Consider the following 19715-nt stretch of genomic DNA (forward strand, 5'->3'; position numbering starts at 1 on the left):
CAACTCAAACAATAAACATTTATGTCTACAGGCAGAAACAAATCCAGAATGGTCATTGGGCATTATAGATTAAGCATAATAAACATACACTCTGATTGAGTAACAACTATGGGGATTTTTGGTAACATTTTAAAAAAGCTGTTCTCTAATGCAGAGGAAATAATATACCATGGTATCAAATGTTCTTTTCTCATAAACGAAGTTTTTATTTGTTCAATGTAACCAGTACTATTGATGGGGGAAAAAAACAAAAAACAAGTAATACTTCTAATACCACTCAAAATGAACATATCAACTTGATTTTCATTAGAATATTTTTCATACTAATAAGTCACAAACCAAGACCCAGATTTTTGTACATATGGGTGAAGGTGCTAAGTTGCTTCTGACATTCAATTCACTCCAGTATTCTTGCCTGGAGAACTCCATGGACAGAGGAGCCTGGTGGGCCACAGTCTATGGGGATGCAAACAGTAGGACATGACTGAGCGCGCGCGCACACACACGCATTAAGATAAAAAACTTTTTGTTTTTGGTCATTTAAATCAAACACCATTATGTAATGGCCTCTAAAGAAAAGTTCAGCTGACTTTGAAAGCTAAAACAGAAGAGGTCAAAGCAAGCCCACAGAAGTTGAGGTTACTTTAAGCCTTCTCCAGTATCTCTTCAAGAACATGTATGGCATCTGACCACAACACTCTTCCTAGTTTATAGTTTATCTTCCACGGTCTACTGTTTCATTCTCCCCACATGAACCCTATTATTTATGCCCCTCACAAACACATGCCCTGACACTTTTGTTCCAACTGCGTGTTCCATCTTTATATGTCTAGCCAAACATACACACACACACACACACACACCCCTACACACACACCCCTACCCCCACACCCCTACGATTCTGGAGGGTCTTTATTTGGACAAGCATATCTATGCTTCTGATGTACACTAAAGATGGGTCGATCCACGTAATTAACCACAAGGGTTTGGCAAATCCAGTAAAACAGAAAATATACTTTATTACCCGAACTTTTGAAGAATCAAAACATCCCCGTCTTAGTGGATTTGTTATTGTAAAACACAAATTATTGCCTAAACACTTTTAAGACCTTATGACTAAACCTAGTCCTCCAACAATGACCTTTATTTGTCGTTGAGTAAGTTCCCTGGTGGCTCAGACAGTAAAGCGTCTGCCTACAATGAGGGAGACCGGGGTTCAATCTCTGGGTTGTAAAAATGTCCTGGAGAAGGAAATGGCAACCCACTCCAGTATCCTTGCCTGGAAAATCCGATGGACAGAGAAGCCTGGTAGGCTATAGTCCATGGGGTCGCAAAGAGTCGGACACGACTGAGCGACTTCACTTTCACTTTAGGGTACTACAGACCAGGATTAAGATATTTAATGAAGCTCAATAAAGGCTTTTATAGGAAGTGTAGTCTATGTGAAGCCCTTTGCGAACGCCAACTTATTTCTGACAACTCTATAGCACAGGCGTTTACGTGCTCTGTTCTCAGCCGCATTTCGGCGACGGGTTGGGGAGGCGTGCGCAGCCTGCAGCGTCGAGCGCCGGGACCCTTGGAGGCGGCGGTGACGTCACACAACCTCTGTGCGGAGGTTCTCAGGGGCCCTCTTTGTCTCGGGGGTCCACGCCCAGGCCCACATAGAACCACTAGGCTCTGGGGCGGAAAGGACGGCGCTGGGTCTCTCGGCGTCGGTTCTTTCCGCGTGGGGACCCACGTGCTCGCGGCAGAGGCAGGTCCAACCACGAGGGCCGCAACCGGGGTCGCGGCGCTCGAAGCCGGACGGGTTCGGTCGGGGGTCATGGCGAGGCGGGAAGATGCCAGGACCCTCTGGGCCGGGAGAAAATAGGTCTCTCGGGAGATTCCCTCCTCTGCTCCCTGGACTGGCTCTCCCGCCTCAGTGACCAGCTTGCCCGCTCAGAGCGCCAGCGCATGCGAGGGACCGAGCTCCCCTCTTAACTTCTTGAGGGTGAAAGGGGCCGGGCCCCGGGCGGCGGCGGCCGCGGCGGCGGGCGCTGAAGCCCCGCCCCGGCCCGCGCAGCCTGCTGGATTCGCCCCGCCCCCTGCGCGCGGCCAGCCGCCCCTCTTCCTCCTGCGCCACAGTTCCTGGCGGCTGGCCTGGTCGCGGGTCGCGGTGCGAGCTCGCGTGGGCGGCGGCGGGCGCGGGTCCCGGCCCTGCGAAGAGCGCGCCGCGCGCCTCCTTCTCCCCCGGGAGCGGCGGGACGCGGAAGTGACGTGCTGCTCGGGCAGGAGCTCGTTTGAATCGGTTCCCGGGTGATCCTCGAGCCTGCCGCTGCTCGGCCGCCGCCGCCGCCGCCGCCGAGGGAGGAACTGAGCGCGCCAGGGTAGAGGCCTCGCGCCGCCTCGGGCGCTGGAGCTGAAGGCGCCAAGCGGGGCCCTCACTTTGGTTTTCAGCGCGGCGGCCACAGGCTCCGGCACGGCTGTTTGCTCTCCCAGTCCCCCAATATGGCAGCGGCGGGCGGCGGCGGGCCCTCGGTGGAGACCGGAGAGGGTGGCGGAGGCGACGGCCCCAGGACGGTGTACTTGTTTGACCGACGCGAGAAGGAGTCGGAGCTCGGGGAGCGGGCGCTGCACGTCGAGGAGCGCTCGGACTTCGCGGCGTTCCGCGCCTCCGTGTGTCAGGTACGCGACGGGGCTACAGAGGAATGCGCGGGTGAAGTTTGGATTGGGAGGGTGACGAGAAGCCCACGTTGGTCACCGCGGGGCAATAAACCTGTCACCCGGCTCGGGTCCTGCGGCCTTGGCGTCTCCCTCCAGGGTGCCCGCCATGCCCGAGGCGGCGGAGAAGCCTGGGGGCCGGGCCCGGGAGTGCGGGGCCGGCGGGTCGGTGGGCCTCGCTCTAACCCGGGATCGCGGCGTCCGGGCGGAGGTACCGCGGGTTTCCAGAGCTCAGTTGCACTGAGGCCGTGCAACTCATCTTTTGAATCGGGAAAGCTGTGTTTCTTTTGGGTGAAACTTTTTTTTCTTCTTTATTTCTTTTTAAGAGAGCGGAGTTTTCCCCCGCTGGCTCTGTCAGGAATATCGTGATAGCTAGAAGTTGTGAGATTCCAGGAGTTGGTTTTTCCTAGGTTCCTTAAGTGATGCAGTAATTTCCCGGGTCGTCCTGTCAAGGTTTGCGGGCGCGCCCTGGCGGGTCCTTCCGTAGTGGAAACACTTGACCTAGAGTTCCTCACAGGTGGAGCTGTCCGGTTTCCTGCACCCCCCAGCCCCTTGCGGGGGGAGGTCCTGAACCACTCGAAGGGTGTCCGAGGGTATCTGCGGAACACCTGAGGACCGATATACTCCCCGTGTTAGTTTGCTTGAAAAGTTAATAACTGTGTAGGCAAACCCCTACTTTAAACTGGAAAGTCTTCTCTAGATCTGAGGTGTTGCTGGTGCCTGAGCTTTAAAGAATGGATGTTATTTATTTATCATGAGCTGCTTCAACCACCTGGGGCTCTGTTTCAGCGACAGAGAACACCTGGCTAACCAAGAAAAAGGACTTAGTGTGAAGCAGTGTTTTAAACTTGAGTAGGCTGAAGTTTTAGGGCTTCCCAGGTGGCTCACCGATAAAGAATACGGCTGCCAATGCAGGAGATGCTGGTTCGATCCTTGGGTGGGGAAGATCCCCTGGAGAAGGAAATGGCAACCGAGTCCAGTATTCTTGCCTGGGAAATCTCACGGACAGAGGAGCCTGGCAGGCTACACAGTCCATGGAGGTCGGGAAGATTTGGACACGACTGAGCACGCACCCAGGCTGATGTTTTAATACTCTTAATTCCGTATAGTAGTTGATGAAATAATTAAAATCAAGACCCATAGGCAGAAAAAAAAAAAAGAAAAGAAAAGAAAACAATGTGAGAGCAAGCACTTTGATTTGTTGTTTTTCCAGGGTCTAGAATCATGCCTGGTATGTGGTAAATAGTCAAATTAGAATGACAAAATTTTACCAACTCAGAAGTTCATTCTCTGGATATAGCACATTCCCATGTCCTTGAAAAGTGAATAAATGAACGCTTATTAATTTTGATGAACGTTTTGTATTAGGGAAAGAGAAACTCTTATTTTTGTAGTTGATTATTTAAAGTATTCATATTGGTTATATGTAAATTATTTAAAATCATAACACACAAAAATGACTTTAAAATGTCAGCGTATTAAAAAAAAAATAGGGAACCAGAGAAGAAAAAAAAAAACCTTTTATTCACTGTGAAATTTATAACCACTGTTAGTAATTGGAGTTATTTCTTTGTGTTCTTACCATCACCCTGCATTTTTAAATAATCTTAATACAAGTCTGTATTCCTTTTTTTTCACTTAATATTGTTACTATTTTTCTATTTTAATGCAAATCTTCGTAGTCAAAGTGATCTGTTTTGAACTAATCAGTGTTTATATATACAGATCTCTTTTTGTTTACACTTGTGTTAGATTTTAAGCAGTATCGTGATAAACATGTTTGAATTCAGTCTTTTTTTTTTGAGATTTATTTTTGAGTTTAAGCTTTTTTCCCCCCTCCATTAAAAAAAATTAAGCTCTAGTTGATTTACAGTGTCGTGTTAGTTTCAGGTGTACAGCACAGTGATTCAGTTACATATATAAATTTTTTCAAATTCTTTTCCCTTGTATACATAGGCTTATGTCTTTGTTTTCTTTGGTTTAGAATCTTAGAAGTCAAATTCCTGGATCAACGGTCAGGAATATCAAAGCTCTTGATACGTATTTTTAAATTGTTTTTCAGAAAGGTTGTACCTTCCTCTAGAAATAATTCTCCCATGTCAAAAGTGTCAGTAACTGTGTTACATGTATAGGGGAAGTGTATTAACCACTTAATGCGGAAGTGGTAACTCACTTTTGGAGATGATGACTCACCTAAGTCAAACAGATAGTACAAAAATTAGAATTCAGATCCAGAACCCAAGTCGTTTTTGTTACATACCATTCAAATGATATTCTTTGTTATAGGGAACAGATATATTTGTTCCATTCCTTCAGTATTTTAATAAGGAAAATATTCTCTTTGACTAATTCTTTTCCTCCTCCCTCCTACTTTTTCCTGCTAGAACAGAGAAGGTTTAACTTTAATTAGAGGGAAGAACTAGTAAGAAAAAAATAAAAAGAAAGGCTAACTTTTTTTTTTTTTTGAGAATTTAAAGCTAGATTATGCCACCTAATCCTATAACTTTGTCCCCATTACATACATGAAGAACTAAAATAAGTTCATAAGCAGTGAAACTGGGATAGGAATCTAGGTCTATCTGTTTGGTTCTAAAGCTTGTTTTTGTTTTTAAACAATCTCCACAGGGCGCGCACTATTTTCCATGTTAGAGGAGTAGGCAGATAGTGCACTAAATTAAAGTTTTTCATTAAAACTTTAACAAGTGTTTGTAGTGCTAGGAAGTATTATGGGTCCTAAACTGTTACATGGGGAAAAGCTCGCTTTGTAGAAAAAAGGAGCAGTCAATAGGCAGGAACAGAAGGTGGATTTGACAGAAGCCTTTAGACCTGTGATAAGCAGTTACTGATTCACCTGAGCCCTTGTGACCTCAAAAAATCAAAGATTAGAAAATACTTAGCTAGTTCTTAATATGCCCAATCATTAAGTCCCATTTGTGCAAACCTTCCTCTCCACACCTAATTTTGAGGAAATGCCTACTTTTTCCCAGTGGTTCCACTATTCCTTGTCACCCTATTATAGCACTTGTTATAACATTGTACTTTAAAAAAATTGTCTCCATTCCTGGAGGTTAGGAGCCTTATCTAATAGTTGGTTTATAGCTGTTTAGTTAAATGAATCAATCTCTTCCTTCAAAAAATATTTTATATATAGGATATGTTGTGTTAAAAATTCCAAAAGGTGAAAAGTAAGAAAGCAAAAGATAGATGTAGGAAAGAGTAGAATAAGTAACCTGAGAGCTAATTAATGAAAGTTCATTTTGAAAAGCTTATACCAGTGCTGATCCATGAAATCAGCTTTGAGTTTCTTAGAAGTGACAACAAAGGAGAGATAATACAAAACCCACAAAGTCTATAAAATAAAAGCATTCCAGCTGCTAAGAATGCAAACCTTTGAGAAAAATTTCTCCCTAAATTACTCACAAATCCTGATAAAATAGACAACATTCTTATAGATAGGAGAGGCTCTTATTTTGTCTTTTGATGCAAGGTAGAGTCAGACATGATTTAGCAACTAAACAACAGCCCTTTGTGTTATTTAAGGTATTGCAACCTGCTTTAACCAGTTACCACCCACATTTTAAAAAAAAATTATTTCTTTTAATTGGAGGCTAATTACAATACTGTAGTGGTTTTTGCCGTACATTGACATGAATCAGCCCTGAGTGTACATGTGTTCCCCATCCTGAACCCCCCTCCCACCTCCCTGCCCATCCCATCCCTCAGGGTCATGCCAGTGCACCAGCCCTGAGCACCCTGTCTCATGCATAGAACCTGGACTGGCGATCTGTTTCACATATGATAATATGCATGTTTCAATGCTATTCTCTCAAATCATCCCACCCTTGCCTTCTACAGAGTCCAAAAGTATGTTCTTTACATCTGTGTCTCTTTTGCTGTCTCGCATATAGGGTCATTTTTACCTTCTTTCTAAATTCCATATATATGCGTTAATATATTATACTGGTGTTTTTCTTTCTGACTTACTTAACTCTGTATAATAGGCTCCAGTTTCATCCACCTCATTAGTACTGATTCAAATGCGTTCTTTTTAACAGCTGAATAATATTCCATTGTGTATATGTACCACAGCTTTCTTAAGCATTTGTCTGCCAGTGGACATCTAGGTTGCTTCCGTGTCCTGACTATTATTGTTCAGTGCTGTGATGAACATTGGGGTACACGTGTTTCTTTCAGTTCTGGTTTCCTTGGAGTGTTTGCCCAGCAGTGGGATTGCTGAGTCGCATGGCAGTTCTATTTCCAGTTTTTTAGGGAATCTCCACACTGTTCTCCATAGTGGCTGTACTAGTTTGCATTCCCACCAACAGTGTGAGAGGGTTCCTTTTTCTCCGCATCCTCTCCAGCATTAATTGTAGACTTTTGGATAGCAGCCATTGTGACCGGCGTGAGATGGTACCTCGTTGTGGTTTTGATTTGCATTTCTCTGATAATGAGTAATGTTGAGCATCTTTTAATGTGTTTGTTAGCCATCTGTATGTCTCCTTTGGAGAAATGTCTGTTTAGTTCTTTGGCCTATTTTTTGATTGACCACCCACATTTTTTAGAGTTTTCTCACTTAAATGTACTGTGTACGTTCCTGGTTTTGGGGTGATTCAGGGACAGAGTGATTGGATATAATACCAAAGCACACATCAGTAAAGGCTAGTTGTTTGTTCAGAGATATGCATTGAAGTATTTAGCTTCTGATTGATCTAATCCATTAAACAAGTTTAAAGTGTTTGAGGATTTTATGGTTTGCAGTTCATTAGCCCAGGGATGGGGGAGCCTGGTGGGCTGCCGTCTATGGGGTCACACAGAGTTGGACACGACTGAAATGACTTAGCAGCAGCAGCAGCAGCAGCAGCCCGTCATAAATATTTCTTCAGATTGGCTTTTGAGAGAAGTTGGACAGCAATAGTTTGAAGCTAACCTGAAGACATGGAGGGCCATTTCTTAATGTTACTCATTAAATAAAAATCCATGTACTTTAACTTGAACCCAGAAAAAGATGGAGTTGAAGTGATCTTATAAAAATGAAACAGCCCAGTCAAGACTCTTGCCCAATATAGAATGTCATCCTGCTTTCATTTAGAGAAGGGCAGACAATGTTTCTGTATTCAAGGCTATTTTGGTACTCATACAGGAAAGACTTTGTCAGGTAAGACAAGTTTTTAGATCAAAAATATGGAGAGAGAAGGGTATGACATCTTGAGTAAAAGTATAATGAATAATGTAAAAATAATTTGTTTGTGAAATACCAGAGCTATAAAATATTTAGAAAAGTTACGAATTTGAGAAATAATTTTGTAAAGAATTGTATATAAAGCAAATAAAAAAGATAGCTTATGTATCTTGATTGAATAATAGAACCGTGGAGAGAGTATATGAAATACTTGTATATGCTTTTCAGATGTGTATAAAATTAATTCAATTTGACACAGTTTTTCAGTAATTATAAAAATACATGTTTTGTTCTACAGGATATACGACCTCATGATCTAACAGTTGGGATGTTGCAGAGATAAAGTAGTAAAAAACTGAAAAATAAAGACAGTTAATTATATAAAAACCTAATAAAGATGTGTGAAGACAATTTTTATTTCTGTAAGCAAATAGAATCTTTTCTCCATCAGTGTATTGTCTATAGCTTCATTTCTCTTGGGTGTAATTGGGTAGAATATGAATATTTTTAATTTTATTAAAGTATACCAGATTGCTTTTCAGTATGGTTTTAGCCCTGTCCGCAATGTGTAAGTCCATTTTCCCTCTATGGAGAGCTATACTTAATTTGTTTTTCCTTCAAAATATAGCTGTCTTTTTAATAGAGCTTTTAATTAAATTGAAATAAATAGTTGATTTATAGTGTTAGTTTCAAGTGTATAGCAGACTGCTTCAGATGTACACAAACACACAGATGTATATGTGTATATACACACACAGACTCAAACTTTTTTGGATTATTTTCCATTGTAGATTCCTGTCATCTGCTGATGGACATTCAGGTTGCTTGCATGTCTTGGTTATTGTAAATAGTGCTGCTATAAATACAGGAGTGCTTGTATCTTTTCGAAATAGAAATCTTGTCTTTTTCAAGTATATTCCCAGGAGTGGGATTGCTGGATCTTACAGTAACTCTGTTTTTAATTTTTAAGGAAACCTACATAATGGTTCTTCATAGTGGCTGTATCAGTTTACATTCTCACCAACAGTATAGAAGGGTTGTCTTTTCTCCATGTAGACTTTCTGATGATGGCGATTCTGACCAGTGTGAGATGATACTTCATTTTAGTTTTGATTTGTATTTGTCTGATGATCAGCGACATTGGGCATCTTTTCATGTTCCTGATGACTGTCTTTGGAGAAATGTCTTTTTGGGTCTTCTGCCCATTAAAAAAAATTTTTTTTTTTTTTTTTTAAATACTGAGTTGTATGAGCTGATTGTGTATTTTGGAGATTAATCCATTGTCTGGTACTTCATTTGCAAATATATTCTCCTGTTCTGTGGATTGCCTTTTCACTTTGTTTATGGTTTCCTTTGCTGTGCAAAAACTTTTAAGTTTAATTAGGCCCCATTTGTATATTTTTGCTTTTGTTTCCATTACTTTAGGAAACAGATCAAAAAAAAATAATGCTGCAATTTATGTCTGAGAGTGTTCTACCTATATTTTCCTCCAGGAGTTTTATGTTATTCAGTTTTATATTTACATCTTTCCTTCATTTTCAGTTTATTTTTATATTTGGTGTTAGAGAATGTTCAAATTTCACTTTTCTAAACAGATGGCTGTTCAGTTTTGAAGAGACTGTCTTTTTCCATTGTATATTCTTGCCTCCTTTGTGGTAGATTATTTAACCCTTAGCACATGGATTTATTTCTGGGCTCTGTTCTGTTCCATTGACCTACGCATCTGTTTTTGTGCCAATACTATACTGTTTTGATGATTCTACTAGTTTTGTAGTATAGTCTGAAGTCAGGGAGTATGAATCCCCCAGCTCTGTTACTCTTTCTCAAGATTTTTTTGGCTTTTATGTTTCCATACAACTTTTAAAGTTTTTTTTTTTCCTAGTTCTGTCAAAAATCCCATTAGTAATTTGATTAGATTGCCTTGAACCTGTAGATTGCTTTGGGTAGTATGGTCATTTTAACCAAATTGATTTTTCCATTCTAAGAACACAGTATATCTTTCCTGTTCATGTCATCTTCAATTTCTTTCATTTATGTCTTAGAGTTTTTGGAGTACAGGTATTTTGCCTTCTAAGGAGGTTTATTCTTCAGAAGTTCATAAGGCATTTTATTCTTTTTGATGCAATGGCAAAGGGATTGTTTCCTTAGTTTGTCTTTCTGACCACTTGTTGTTAGCATATAGAAATGCAAGATTTCTATATATTTATTTTGTATCCTGAAATTTTACTGAATTAATTGATGATCTCCAGTAGTTTTCTGGTGGTGTCTTTAGGATTTTCTATGTATAGTACCATGTTATCTGCAAGCAGTGACAAGTTTACTTCTTTATTTCCAGTTTGAATTCCTTTTATTTCTTTTTCTTCACTGGTTGCTGTGGCTAGGACTTTCAAAACTATGTTGAATAAAAGTGGTGAGTGTGAACATCCTTGTCTTGATCTTAGAGGGAATGATTTCAGCTCTTCACTGTTGAGTATGTTGTTAACTGTGGAAAATTCTGAAAGAGATGGGAATACCAGACCACCTGACCTGCCTCTTGAGAAATCTGTATGCAGGTCAGGAAGCAACAGGTAGAACTGGACATGGAACAACAGACTGGTTACAGATAGGAAAAGGAGTATGTCAAGGCTGTATATTGTCACCCTGCTTGTTTAACTTATATGCAGAGTATACATCATGAGAAACACTGGACTGGAAGAAGCACAAGCTGGAATCAAGATTGCCGGGAGAAATCTCAATAACCTCAGACATGCAGATGATACCACCCTTATGGTAGGAAGTGAAGAGGAACTAAAAAGCCTCTTGATGAAAGTGAAAGAGGAGAGTGAAAAAGTTGGCTTAAAGCTCAACATTCAGAAAACGAAGATCATGGCATCTGGTCCCATCACTTCATGGGAAATAGATGGGGAAACAGTGGAAACAGTGTCAGACTTTTTTTTCTTGGGGCTCCAAAATCACTGCAGATGGTGACTGCAGCCATGTAATTAAAAGACGCTTACTCTTTGGAAGAAAAGTTATGACCAACCTAGATAGTATATTCAAAAGCAGAGACATTACTTTGCCGACTAAGATCCATCTAGTCAAGGCTATGGTTTTTCCAGTGGTCATGTGTGGATGTGAGAGTTGGACTGTGAAGAAGGCTGAGCACCAAAGAATTGATGCTTTTGAACTGTGATGTTGGAAAAGACTCTTGAGAGTCCCTTGGACTGCAAGGAGATCCAACCAGTCCATTCTGAAAGAGATCAGTCCTGGGATTTCTTTGGAAGGATCATGCTAAAGCTGAAACTCCAGTACTTTGGCCGCCTCATGTGAAGAGTTGACTCATTGGAAAAGACTGATGCTGGGAGGGATTGGGGGCAGGAGGAGAAGGGGACGACAGAGGATGAGATGGCTGGATGGCATCACTGACTCGATGGACATGAGTCTGAGTGACCTCTGGGAGTTCGTGATGGACAGGGAGGCCTGGCATGCTGCGATTCATGGGGTCGCAAAGAGTCAGACATGACTGAGCGACTGAACTGATGTTGTTAACTGAGTTTGTCATATGTGGGTTTTATTGTGTCGAAGTGTGTTCCCTCTGTAGGGAGGGTTGTTTTTTTTTTTTTAATGATAAATGGATGTTGAATTTTATCAAAAGCTTTTTTCTGCATCTACTGAGATGAACATTCAGAAAACTAAGATCAGGGCATCTGGTCCCATCACTTCATGGCAGATAAATGGGGACACAGTGAGAGACTTTATTTTGGGGGGCTCCAAAATCACTGCAGATGGTGACTGCAGCCATGAAATTAAAAGACACTTACTCCTTGGAAGAAAAGTTATGACCAACCTAGACAGCATATTAAAAAGCAGAGACATTACATTGCCAACAAAGATGTCTCTAGTCAAAGCTATGATTTTCCCAGTAGTCACGTATGGATGTGAAAGTTTGACTGTAAAGAAAAGCTGAGTGCCAAAGAATTGATGCATTTGAACTGTGGTGTTGGAAAAGACTCACAAGAGTCCCTTGGACAGCAAGGAGATCCAACCAGTCTATCCTAAAGGAGATCAGTCCTGAATATTCATTGGAAGGAATGATGCTGAAGTTGAAACTCCCAATACTTTGGCCACCTGATGCAAAGAACTGACTCATTGGAAAAGACCCTGATGCTGGGAAAGATTGAAGGCAGGAGGAGAAAAGGGGCCACAGAAGATGAGATGGTTGGATGGCATCACTGACTCAATGGATATGAGTTTGAGTAAACTCTGGGAGTTGGCACTGGGCAGGGAAGCCTGGTGTGCTGCAGTCCATGGGGTTGCAAAGAGTCAGACACGACTCAGCGACTGAACTGACTGACTGAGATGATAATGTGGTTTTTATTCTTTGGTTTGTTCACGTGATATATCACATTGATTGATTTGAGGATGCTGAAAAATTCTTGCATCCCTGGATTAAGTTCCATTTGATCATATATTATTCATGTAATGAGGGCCTATGCTTTATGTAGACTTCCCTGGTGGCTCAGATGGTAAAGCATCTGCCTACAATGTGGGAGACCCAGGTTTGATCCTGGGTTGGGAAGATACTCTGGAGAAGGAAATGGCAACCCACTCAAGTACTCTTGCCTGGAAAATCCCACGGATGGAGGAGCATTGTAGGCTAACGTCCATGGGGTCGCAAAGAGTCGGACACACTGAGCGACTTCACTTTCCACTTTATGCTTTATATTATCAGGACTTACACTTTTTGCCAGCCTCATGGGAGTGATATGTGCTGTGTGCTAAATCACTTCAGTTGTATCCAACTTCTTCCACCCTATGGACCATAGCCCGCCAGGGTCCTCTACCTGTGGGTTTCCCCAGGCAACAGTACTGGAGTGGGCTGCCATGTCCTCCTCCGGTTTTAATTTCTCTGATAACTAGTGAAGATGCGCATCTTTTCATGTTTCTGGTTTTTCTCCTTTATGACTTGCATTTCTTGGGTTTTTTCAGGAATGCTTTTCTCTCTCAATATTATTTCCGTATTTTCCCTCTACAATTTTGGATTAAAATGTAGCTGCTTTAGTTCTCTTGGGGTTTATTTTCATGTATGTTGAGATGGGGATTTCTAAAATCTGTTTCTGTACCATTAACTGTTTCAGTATTTTTCCTCACCAGTTTGTAATGTTATACCCTTAAAATGAACCTACATATACTCATTATTCACATTCAACAGTTCTTAAGTATTTGCCATGCTCACTTCATTTTTGCCTTTTGAAGCATAGTCCAGGCCTTAGTTTACTTCACTACTGTATGCTTCAACATGTATTTTATTATAACACCATCAAAATTAACATTTTTAATGGTATTATCTAACAGTTAATTCCATGCTTAGATTTGTCTCAAAAATGTCTTTATTGTTGGTTTGTTTAATCAGGGTCCTTGTATTGAACTTGGTTTTTTATGTTTCTTAATTTCTTTTAAAATTTAGAGCATTTTAGCAAAATACCTTCCCCCAGTCTTTTTGTTTTTCCTAATATTGACTTGTTGAAGAAATCAAGTTGGTTTGTCTCTCTTACTCCATATTCTGGATTTGTCTATTCCTTTATGGTGTAATTTAGCTTGTTCTAACTTCACATATCCCATAAACTAGAAGTTATTTTTAAAGACTTATAATTAAGATTTAGGCTCAGCTTCTCTGGGTTGGGGGAGAAAATACTTCATAGGTGGTGCTGGTACTTCATATGACATCACATCTGAAGGCACTTAATGTAAGGCTGTTTCACCCACTTTGTTTTTTACCACTGTTAAGTGGCAGGATCAAGCAAGTGGGATTCAAGTGGGTTCAGCTGGCTGCTTTAGTAATAAAGTTTTAATTTAATGGTCCATTCATTGATAGTGCTGTTCTGATTGCCATTCCTCCATTTATTAACAGAAATTCTCTGCCTCTAATTGATGAGGCAAAGGAACAACTTTGCTTTATCAGTTAGAGATATATGGGTACCCTGAAATCTCATTGGTACAAGAAAGCAGGATAAATGGTCTACTTGCCCTTGAATTTGTTGGTGTTCAGAGTAGGGAGTTGGTTTTCAGTTAGTTTCAATAGTGACCAGTAGGACTTTTAGATCAATATTGAAGACTTGAATATCATTAGTCTAAATTTTCTTTTTAGTAATCTTCTGTGTAAGGTTGGTTTAAATTAACTAGTTCATCATTACCTGAAATAGAAGTCAAGTCTTTTAACTGTGTGTTGCCTTATTGTTTGATTTTAGAAAGAGGATGTGTTTTTTAATTTTAATGACATGTAATATTTTAATGAAAACTCATTTTTCTAATTCTTATATTTGGTTTGTTGTGAAATTTCAGGTTTTCATGTGTTTTTTTGGTCATATACTTTTTCCCGTCCTTTTATTGTTCATGTTATTTCACTCTTTGTTGACTTTCATCTTGATTTATGAAGGCTTTTTTCTCCTCAGGATGTTAGCACTTTGTTTTGTGTTGCAGTTTACTCCCCTAATTTATAATATGCCTTAATTTTTTAAAATTACACTTTGGGAAGAGGTTATAAATAAATACAAAGGTTCTTTATACAGACATCCTGCATAGCCTGGCAGTCTTTATCTCAGTGTTGTAAAGTATTAACCTCTATTTTTGTTTAGTACTTCTGTTTTTACATATTTAGGTATTTAATATATATGAACATAAGTGTTAATGCTTTGCTCCAAATAAGTTTACTTTATATATTGATACAAAATAATACGTCTTTTGTCTAAGAGAGCTCCACTGATGTTAAACACTTTGAAAATGTTCACTGTTCTTAGGTGACATAAAATAGCAGAAAAATCTACCTTGTTAATAAGCAAGTAGGTAATTTATAGATAGATTTGTGGTTAATTATGCAAAGGCAAAATTTAAAAATGTTAAAACATATTTCTCAGAAAAATGTAGTACTAATTGTTATAATATTATAATATCCTTATCAGTATTTTCATATTTTTGTAAACTTGACTAGGGCATTTATTTCCTTTCTATAATAATTGATTTTATTCTGTTATTTTCGGTAGACACTTGGTATTTCACCTGGCGATAAATTTGTCATTACAACAACAAGTAGGAAAGAAATTACCTGTGATAACTTTGGTAAGCAACATTGCATTTATGCTTTTATATTTAATATGTTCTAGTACATTATAGGGTAATGACTATTTTATTACATAGATAAGCATCAAAAACCATTGATATTTTTGTTTACTTTGTTGGAATGGGGGAGGAAACTGGCTCTACACATCTACTTTGTGCAGAGCTCATACTTGTCAAGCATGGTTATAAAAAAAGAGTTGATATCACTTACGGCTACGAAAGATGAGACCTTGCTCAATATCCAACCACAGGTCTTCTGCATGGACCCTTAAGAGCTACCTCTCCTGACCAACTTGGATTCTTCCATAATCTTTTTCTACCCAGTTATGTTCTAAGATGTACCAGTTTTTCATGCCTGATTCCTTTTTGGATTTAATCATTCTTCCCATTCATATTGATAACAACTTTAATTAGTTCCTCATCTGATTTTCTCTGACAGCTTGACTTAAGAATTGAGTGTTTCAGATGAGTGGAAGTATTTGGACCTATTCCACTGATATTCTTAACACAGTACAACTGATAGAGATCAGTCCATTGTTTGGGGATTTGCCTGTATGATTTTTAAAGTCATTTCATAGATACCATTTATATATTTAAAATTATAAATTCGTTGTGTTTTGAATGCTGGGTTAGCACTTAAGACGTTACCTCTTGATTTCAGATGAAACTGTTAAAGATGGAGTCACTCTATACCTGCTACAGTCAGTCAATCAGTTACTACTAACAGCTACAAAAGAACGAATTGACTTCCTACCTCACTATGACACATTGGTTAAAAGTGGCATGTATGAATATTATGCAAGTGAAGGACAAAATCCTTTACGTAAGTATTCCCTTTGTGCTAATTGTGATAAACTGTCACTCACCTTTATTCCCTTGATCAGACTTTAAAAAAGTTCTTTCATTCTGCTTTATTCAAAGACTATGATGAGTTCTTGTGAGCCTCCTTACTTCATCTCTGCATCACAATATGTTTCTTTTTATACCTAAGTCATCTTACATCAAAGTAAAGCTACCTCTCCTTTAAAACTGACGTAGAATGAGAATTCATTCCTTTTCAACTCATGAGGGATGGTGTCCTTACTCATCTACCTCCTGTACACTCTCCTTTCCTATTATTCTTCCTAGCTCCCTAAACTCTTCTTCCAGTTATGTTTGTTTTACCTTGCACATTTTTTTGTAGCTGAACTGCACAACTAAGTGGTTTGTGTTCCTTATTGTTTTTTTATAATTTCATCCCATCTTTACTATTAGACAGTTTTTATCCTACCTTGGATTATTTTGATTTAGAGACTCTCTTCCATCGTGGTTCTGCGAAAGTGTTCAGGTATTCATTATAAGCTTGCTTGCTTTTTTTTTGACTGTGTGGTTTGTGGGATCTCACTCCCCAGACCTTGACAGTGAAAGCCTGGAATCCTAGCCACTAGGTCACCAGGGAGCTCCCTATAAATTTTCTTTTAAAAAAAATTATTTATTTTTGGCTGTGCTGGATCTTCGTTATGGCATATGGGCTTAGTTGCCTCGTGGCACGTGCTGTCTTCCCAGACTGGGGATCAAATCTGTGTCCCCTGTGTTAGCAGATGGATTCTCAACCACTGAACCACCAGGGAAGTCCCCTGTAAACTTTCTTACTAAATATTTTTTTCATTGTATATGCATTAGAGTTGGTAGGAAATTAGAAAACATAGATAAACAAAAACAACACAAAGAATATTCCCATCTCTACCACCCAGATGTAACCACCACCAACACTTTGGTGTTTATTGTTTCGGACCATATATATATATATATATATATATATGAAAATTTTTGGTATTATATGGTATATGCTTTCTTTTTTTCCTTTTGTTGTGCCATGCAGCTTATGGGATCTTAGTTCCCTGACCATGGATTGAACTCAGGCCCTTGACAGTGAAAGCCCAGAGTCCGAACTAGTGGACTGATGCATTCTTTTTTAACCAACCTTTTAATTTAAAATGTAATGAACATCTTTAATATGTATGTCAATATATATTTATTTTAGGGCTTACACAGTACTTAGATAACATAATTTATTTGAACACTATACTGTTGTCGTTGGGACTTCCCTAATGGCTCAGAAGGTAAAGAATCTGCCTGCAGTGCAAGAGACCCAGGTGGCGCTAGTGGTAAAGAGCCTGCTTGCTGGTGCAGAAGATGCAAGAGACACGGGTTCAGCCACTGGGTGGGGAGGATCCTCTGGAGAAGGGTATGGCGACCCACTCCAGTATTCTTGCCTGGAGAGTCCCAGGGACAAAGGAACCTGGCGGTTTACAGTCCATGGTATCTCAAAGAGTCTTGCACGACTGAAGCAACTTTGCGCACAGACACCCACACACACACTGCTATTACTAGACATTCAGGTTATTTCAGTTTTTTTTTTTTTAATTGTTACAAATGACTGAATATTCTCGTGACTAATTCTTCTTGTACATCCTTACCTTGACTGCTACTGGTACTGTTACTGCTCTCAGCTGCAGAGCCAGGCACTGTGTCAAGTGCTTTATGAGTATTTTCTCGTTTGATCCTTAATCCTGTGTGTTAGCCAACATTAAGGTAACCTTATTTTGCAGAAGTAACTGAGATAGCCACAGTTTTACTCTCTATTTAGCGTGGTCTGTTCCAGCTCCCTGTGCATCACCTCTGCTCATTATTGAGCTTGATATAGTGGTAGGGCATCACACCTAAAACTGAGTTTTTCTGTCCTTCCATCCCCTTTATGGAAAAAGATGACCCTTTTTCCAGTCTTCTGGAACAAGCACTCAAAGCCACCTTGGATTTCCTTTTCTTTCTCCTTTTATATCTAATCAGATACTAAATTCTACTAATATTTTCCTTTGAAATGTCCCTTAACTCTTATTCCTCCCATTTCCTACAGTGTCCCTACTTTTCCATTTTCTAGGTAATATCCTTCGCCAGATCTTTATACATACCTGATTTGTAATGACTACTTTCCAACTAGTTTATAAACGGAGCCATCCCCTACATGTTTGGCATTGGGAAGTGCTTGCTGGAATGCTACTTTGTGGGTTAATTACAGCTTAAGTTGAGTTATGCTTAAGTGAAAGAGACATTAATTTAGTATGCTCACCCTTTTAATTAAGGAGAAAAAAGTGGGAAGTAGTTTGGATATTGACCCTGCAGAAAGGAGAATGTTAGAAATAGTGCTGAGCCGCTGACAAACTGAAGGTCAGGCTGGTTGTATAGAAGGAAATTAAGAGCAGTTTTGTGTCAGTTAAGCAGATACATTCTGCCATTTCACAAGTTGGTATTGCGAGATACCTGTATTTAAATTAGTCCCTTAATAGACACTTTTATATTTGTCCCACATCCCTAAATGTGCTTACTTTTGACTTTTGCATGATGTAAATACGTACACAGACTACTATTTGATTTTATGGTTATGGTCTTCTGTTTGTCTCTTATGTGTGTATGTCTGTCTTTAGATTATAAACTCCTTGAAGCCAGGAATCATGGCTGGCTCACTCGTGCTGTGTAGTGCCATACAAGTACTGGTTGGTGACTGCTTTTTTATGCTGGTGGTGATTGATGATGCCTTATTATGTTTGTGTCATTAGGATCAGGATAATACTTTAATTTTAGCTCTTTGGAAAATAAAAGTGATGGCTTAAGGTACTTCAGAATTCCTTCTACTTTGAACTTTTATATGAAGTATTTAGGAAGGAAAACTTAAGCAGTAATGTTTTCTCACTCTCTTCCAGCATTTGCTCTTGCAGAATTAATTGACAATTCATTGTCTGCTACTTCTCGTAACAGTGGTGTTAGAAGCATACAGATCAAATTGGTAAGAAAATAATACTCTAAATCAAATTAGCTTGTGTTTTTATGGAAGTACTTCAGGTTTATTGGGAAAAAAATTAAAATATAAACTAAAAGTAGAATAATTATCTGATGTCTCTTCATTAAAATTTTTTCACTTGGCCCTTTTCCTATGGGTATATGTACACATGTATGTGTGATCATAATGTACATTTTTTTTGTGATCTTCTATTTTCCCTTAGAAGTGGATTGTAAACATTGCCATATCATGGCTATTTTGCAGTGTAATACACCCCTGATGCTATTTGATTTATTGACTGTAATATAAATTATGTAATCAGTCCGTGGCTGTTGAACATTTAGATTTGTTTCCCTTTGTTTTTGCCATTGTAAGCAGTGCTGGTATCACGAACACCCTTATAGATCTTCGTACACATCTCTGATTAGTCCTCAAGCTACATTTTGAGAAATGGAATTTCTAGGTTAAAGGATATGAAGAATTCTAAGGCCTTTGGTTCATACAGCTGGAGTGCCTTTTAGAAAGTTGTATTAATATACACTTCTCCAGCAATGTGTGAGTGAGCCCAATGAATCACATTTTTTATATTGAACTTTTCGTGTTTTTAATATTGATACGACTTTTCCTGTCTTTTTGAACTTATTTCATAGCATTTTGATGAAACACAAGGAAAACCTGCCGTTGCAGTGATAGATAATGGAAGAGGAATGACCTCTAAACAGCTTAACAACTGGGCCGTGTATAGGTTGTCAAAATTTACAAGGCAAGGTGACTTTGAAAGGTTAGAGAACCTTACTCACTTTTTTTATGGGCAGCTGGGTATTTTAATAAGGAGAAGAACTCTTCTATTTAGTTATATACATTATCAGCATATTTATTTAGAGTTTTTGATAAAATAGTTTTTAAGATCAATATTTAAAAAGT

At 39.4% G+C, this 19715-nt stretch overlaps 1 protein-coding gene across 2 annotated transcripts in view; it reads left to right on the forward strand.

Annotated features, from left to right (window-relative positions):
• The first annotated feature begins 1005 nt into the window (after window positions 1-1005).
• Window positions 1006-19715, forward strand: part of SMCHD1 (structural maintenance of chromosomes flexible hinge domain containing 1) — a 123873-nt gene continuing 105163 nt past the window's right edge. Inside the window, exons 1-5 of one of the 2 annotated variants that reach the window (XM_069568325.1) lie at window positions 1006-2664; window positions 14899-14974; window positions 15636-15797; window positions 18715-18797; window positions 19442-19572. In XM_069568325.1, coding sequence (XP_069424426.1) covers window positions 2488-2664; window positions 14899-14974; window positions 15636-15797; window positions 18715-18797; window positions 19442-19572 — 629 coding nt within the window. In that variant the 5' untranslated portion in view covers window positions 1006-2487. The remainder of the gene's footprint in view (window positions 2665-14898; window positions 14975-15635; window positions 15798-18714; window positions 18798-19441; window positions 19573-19715) is intronic. The other variant, XM_069568326.1, reaches the window with a different exon arrangement.

This window comes from Ovis canadensis, chromosome 23, assembly GCF_042477335.2.
Source record: "Ovis canadensis isolate MfBH-ARS-UI-01 breed Bighorn chromosome 23, ARS-UI_OviCan_v2, whole genome shotgun sequence".
In the NCBI taxonomy this organism is placed as follows: Eukaryota; Metazoa; Chordata; class Mammalia; order Artiodactyla; family Bovidae; genus Ovis; species Ovis canadensis.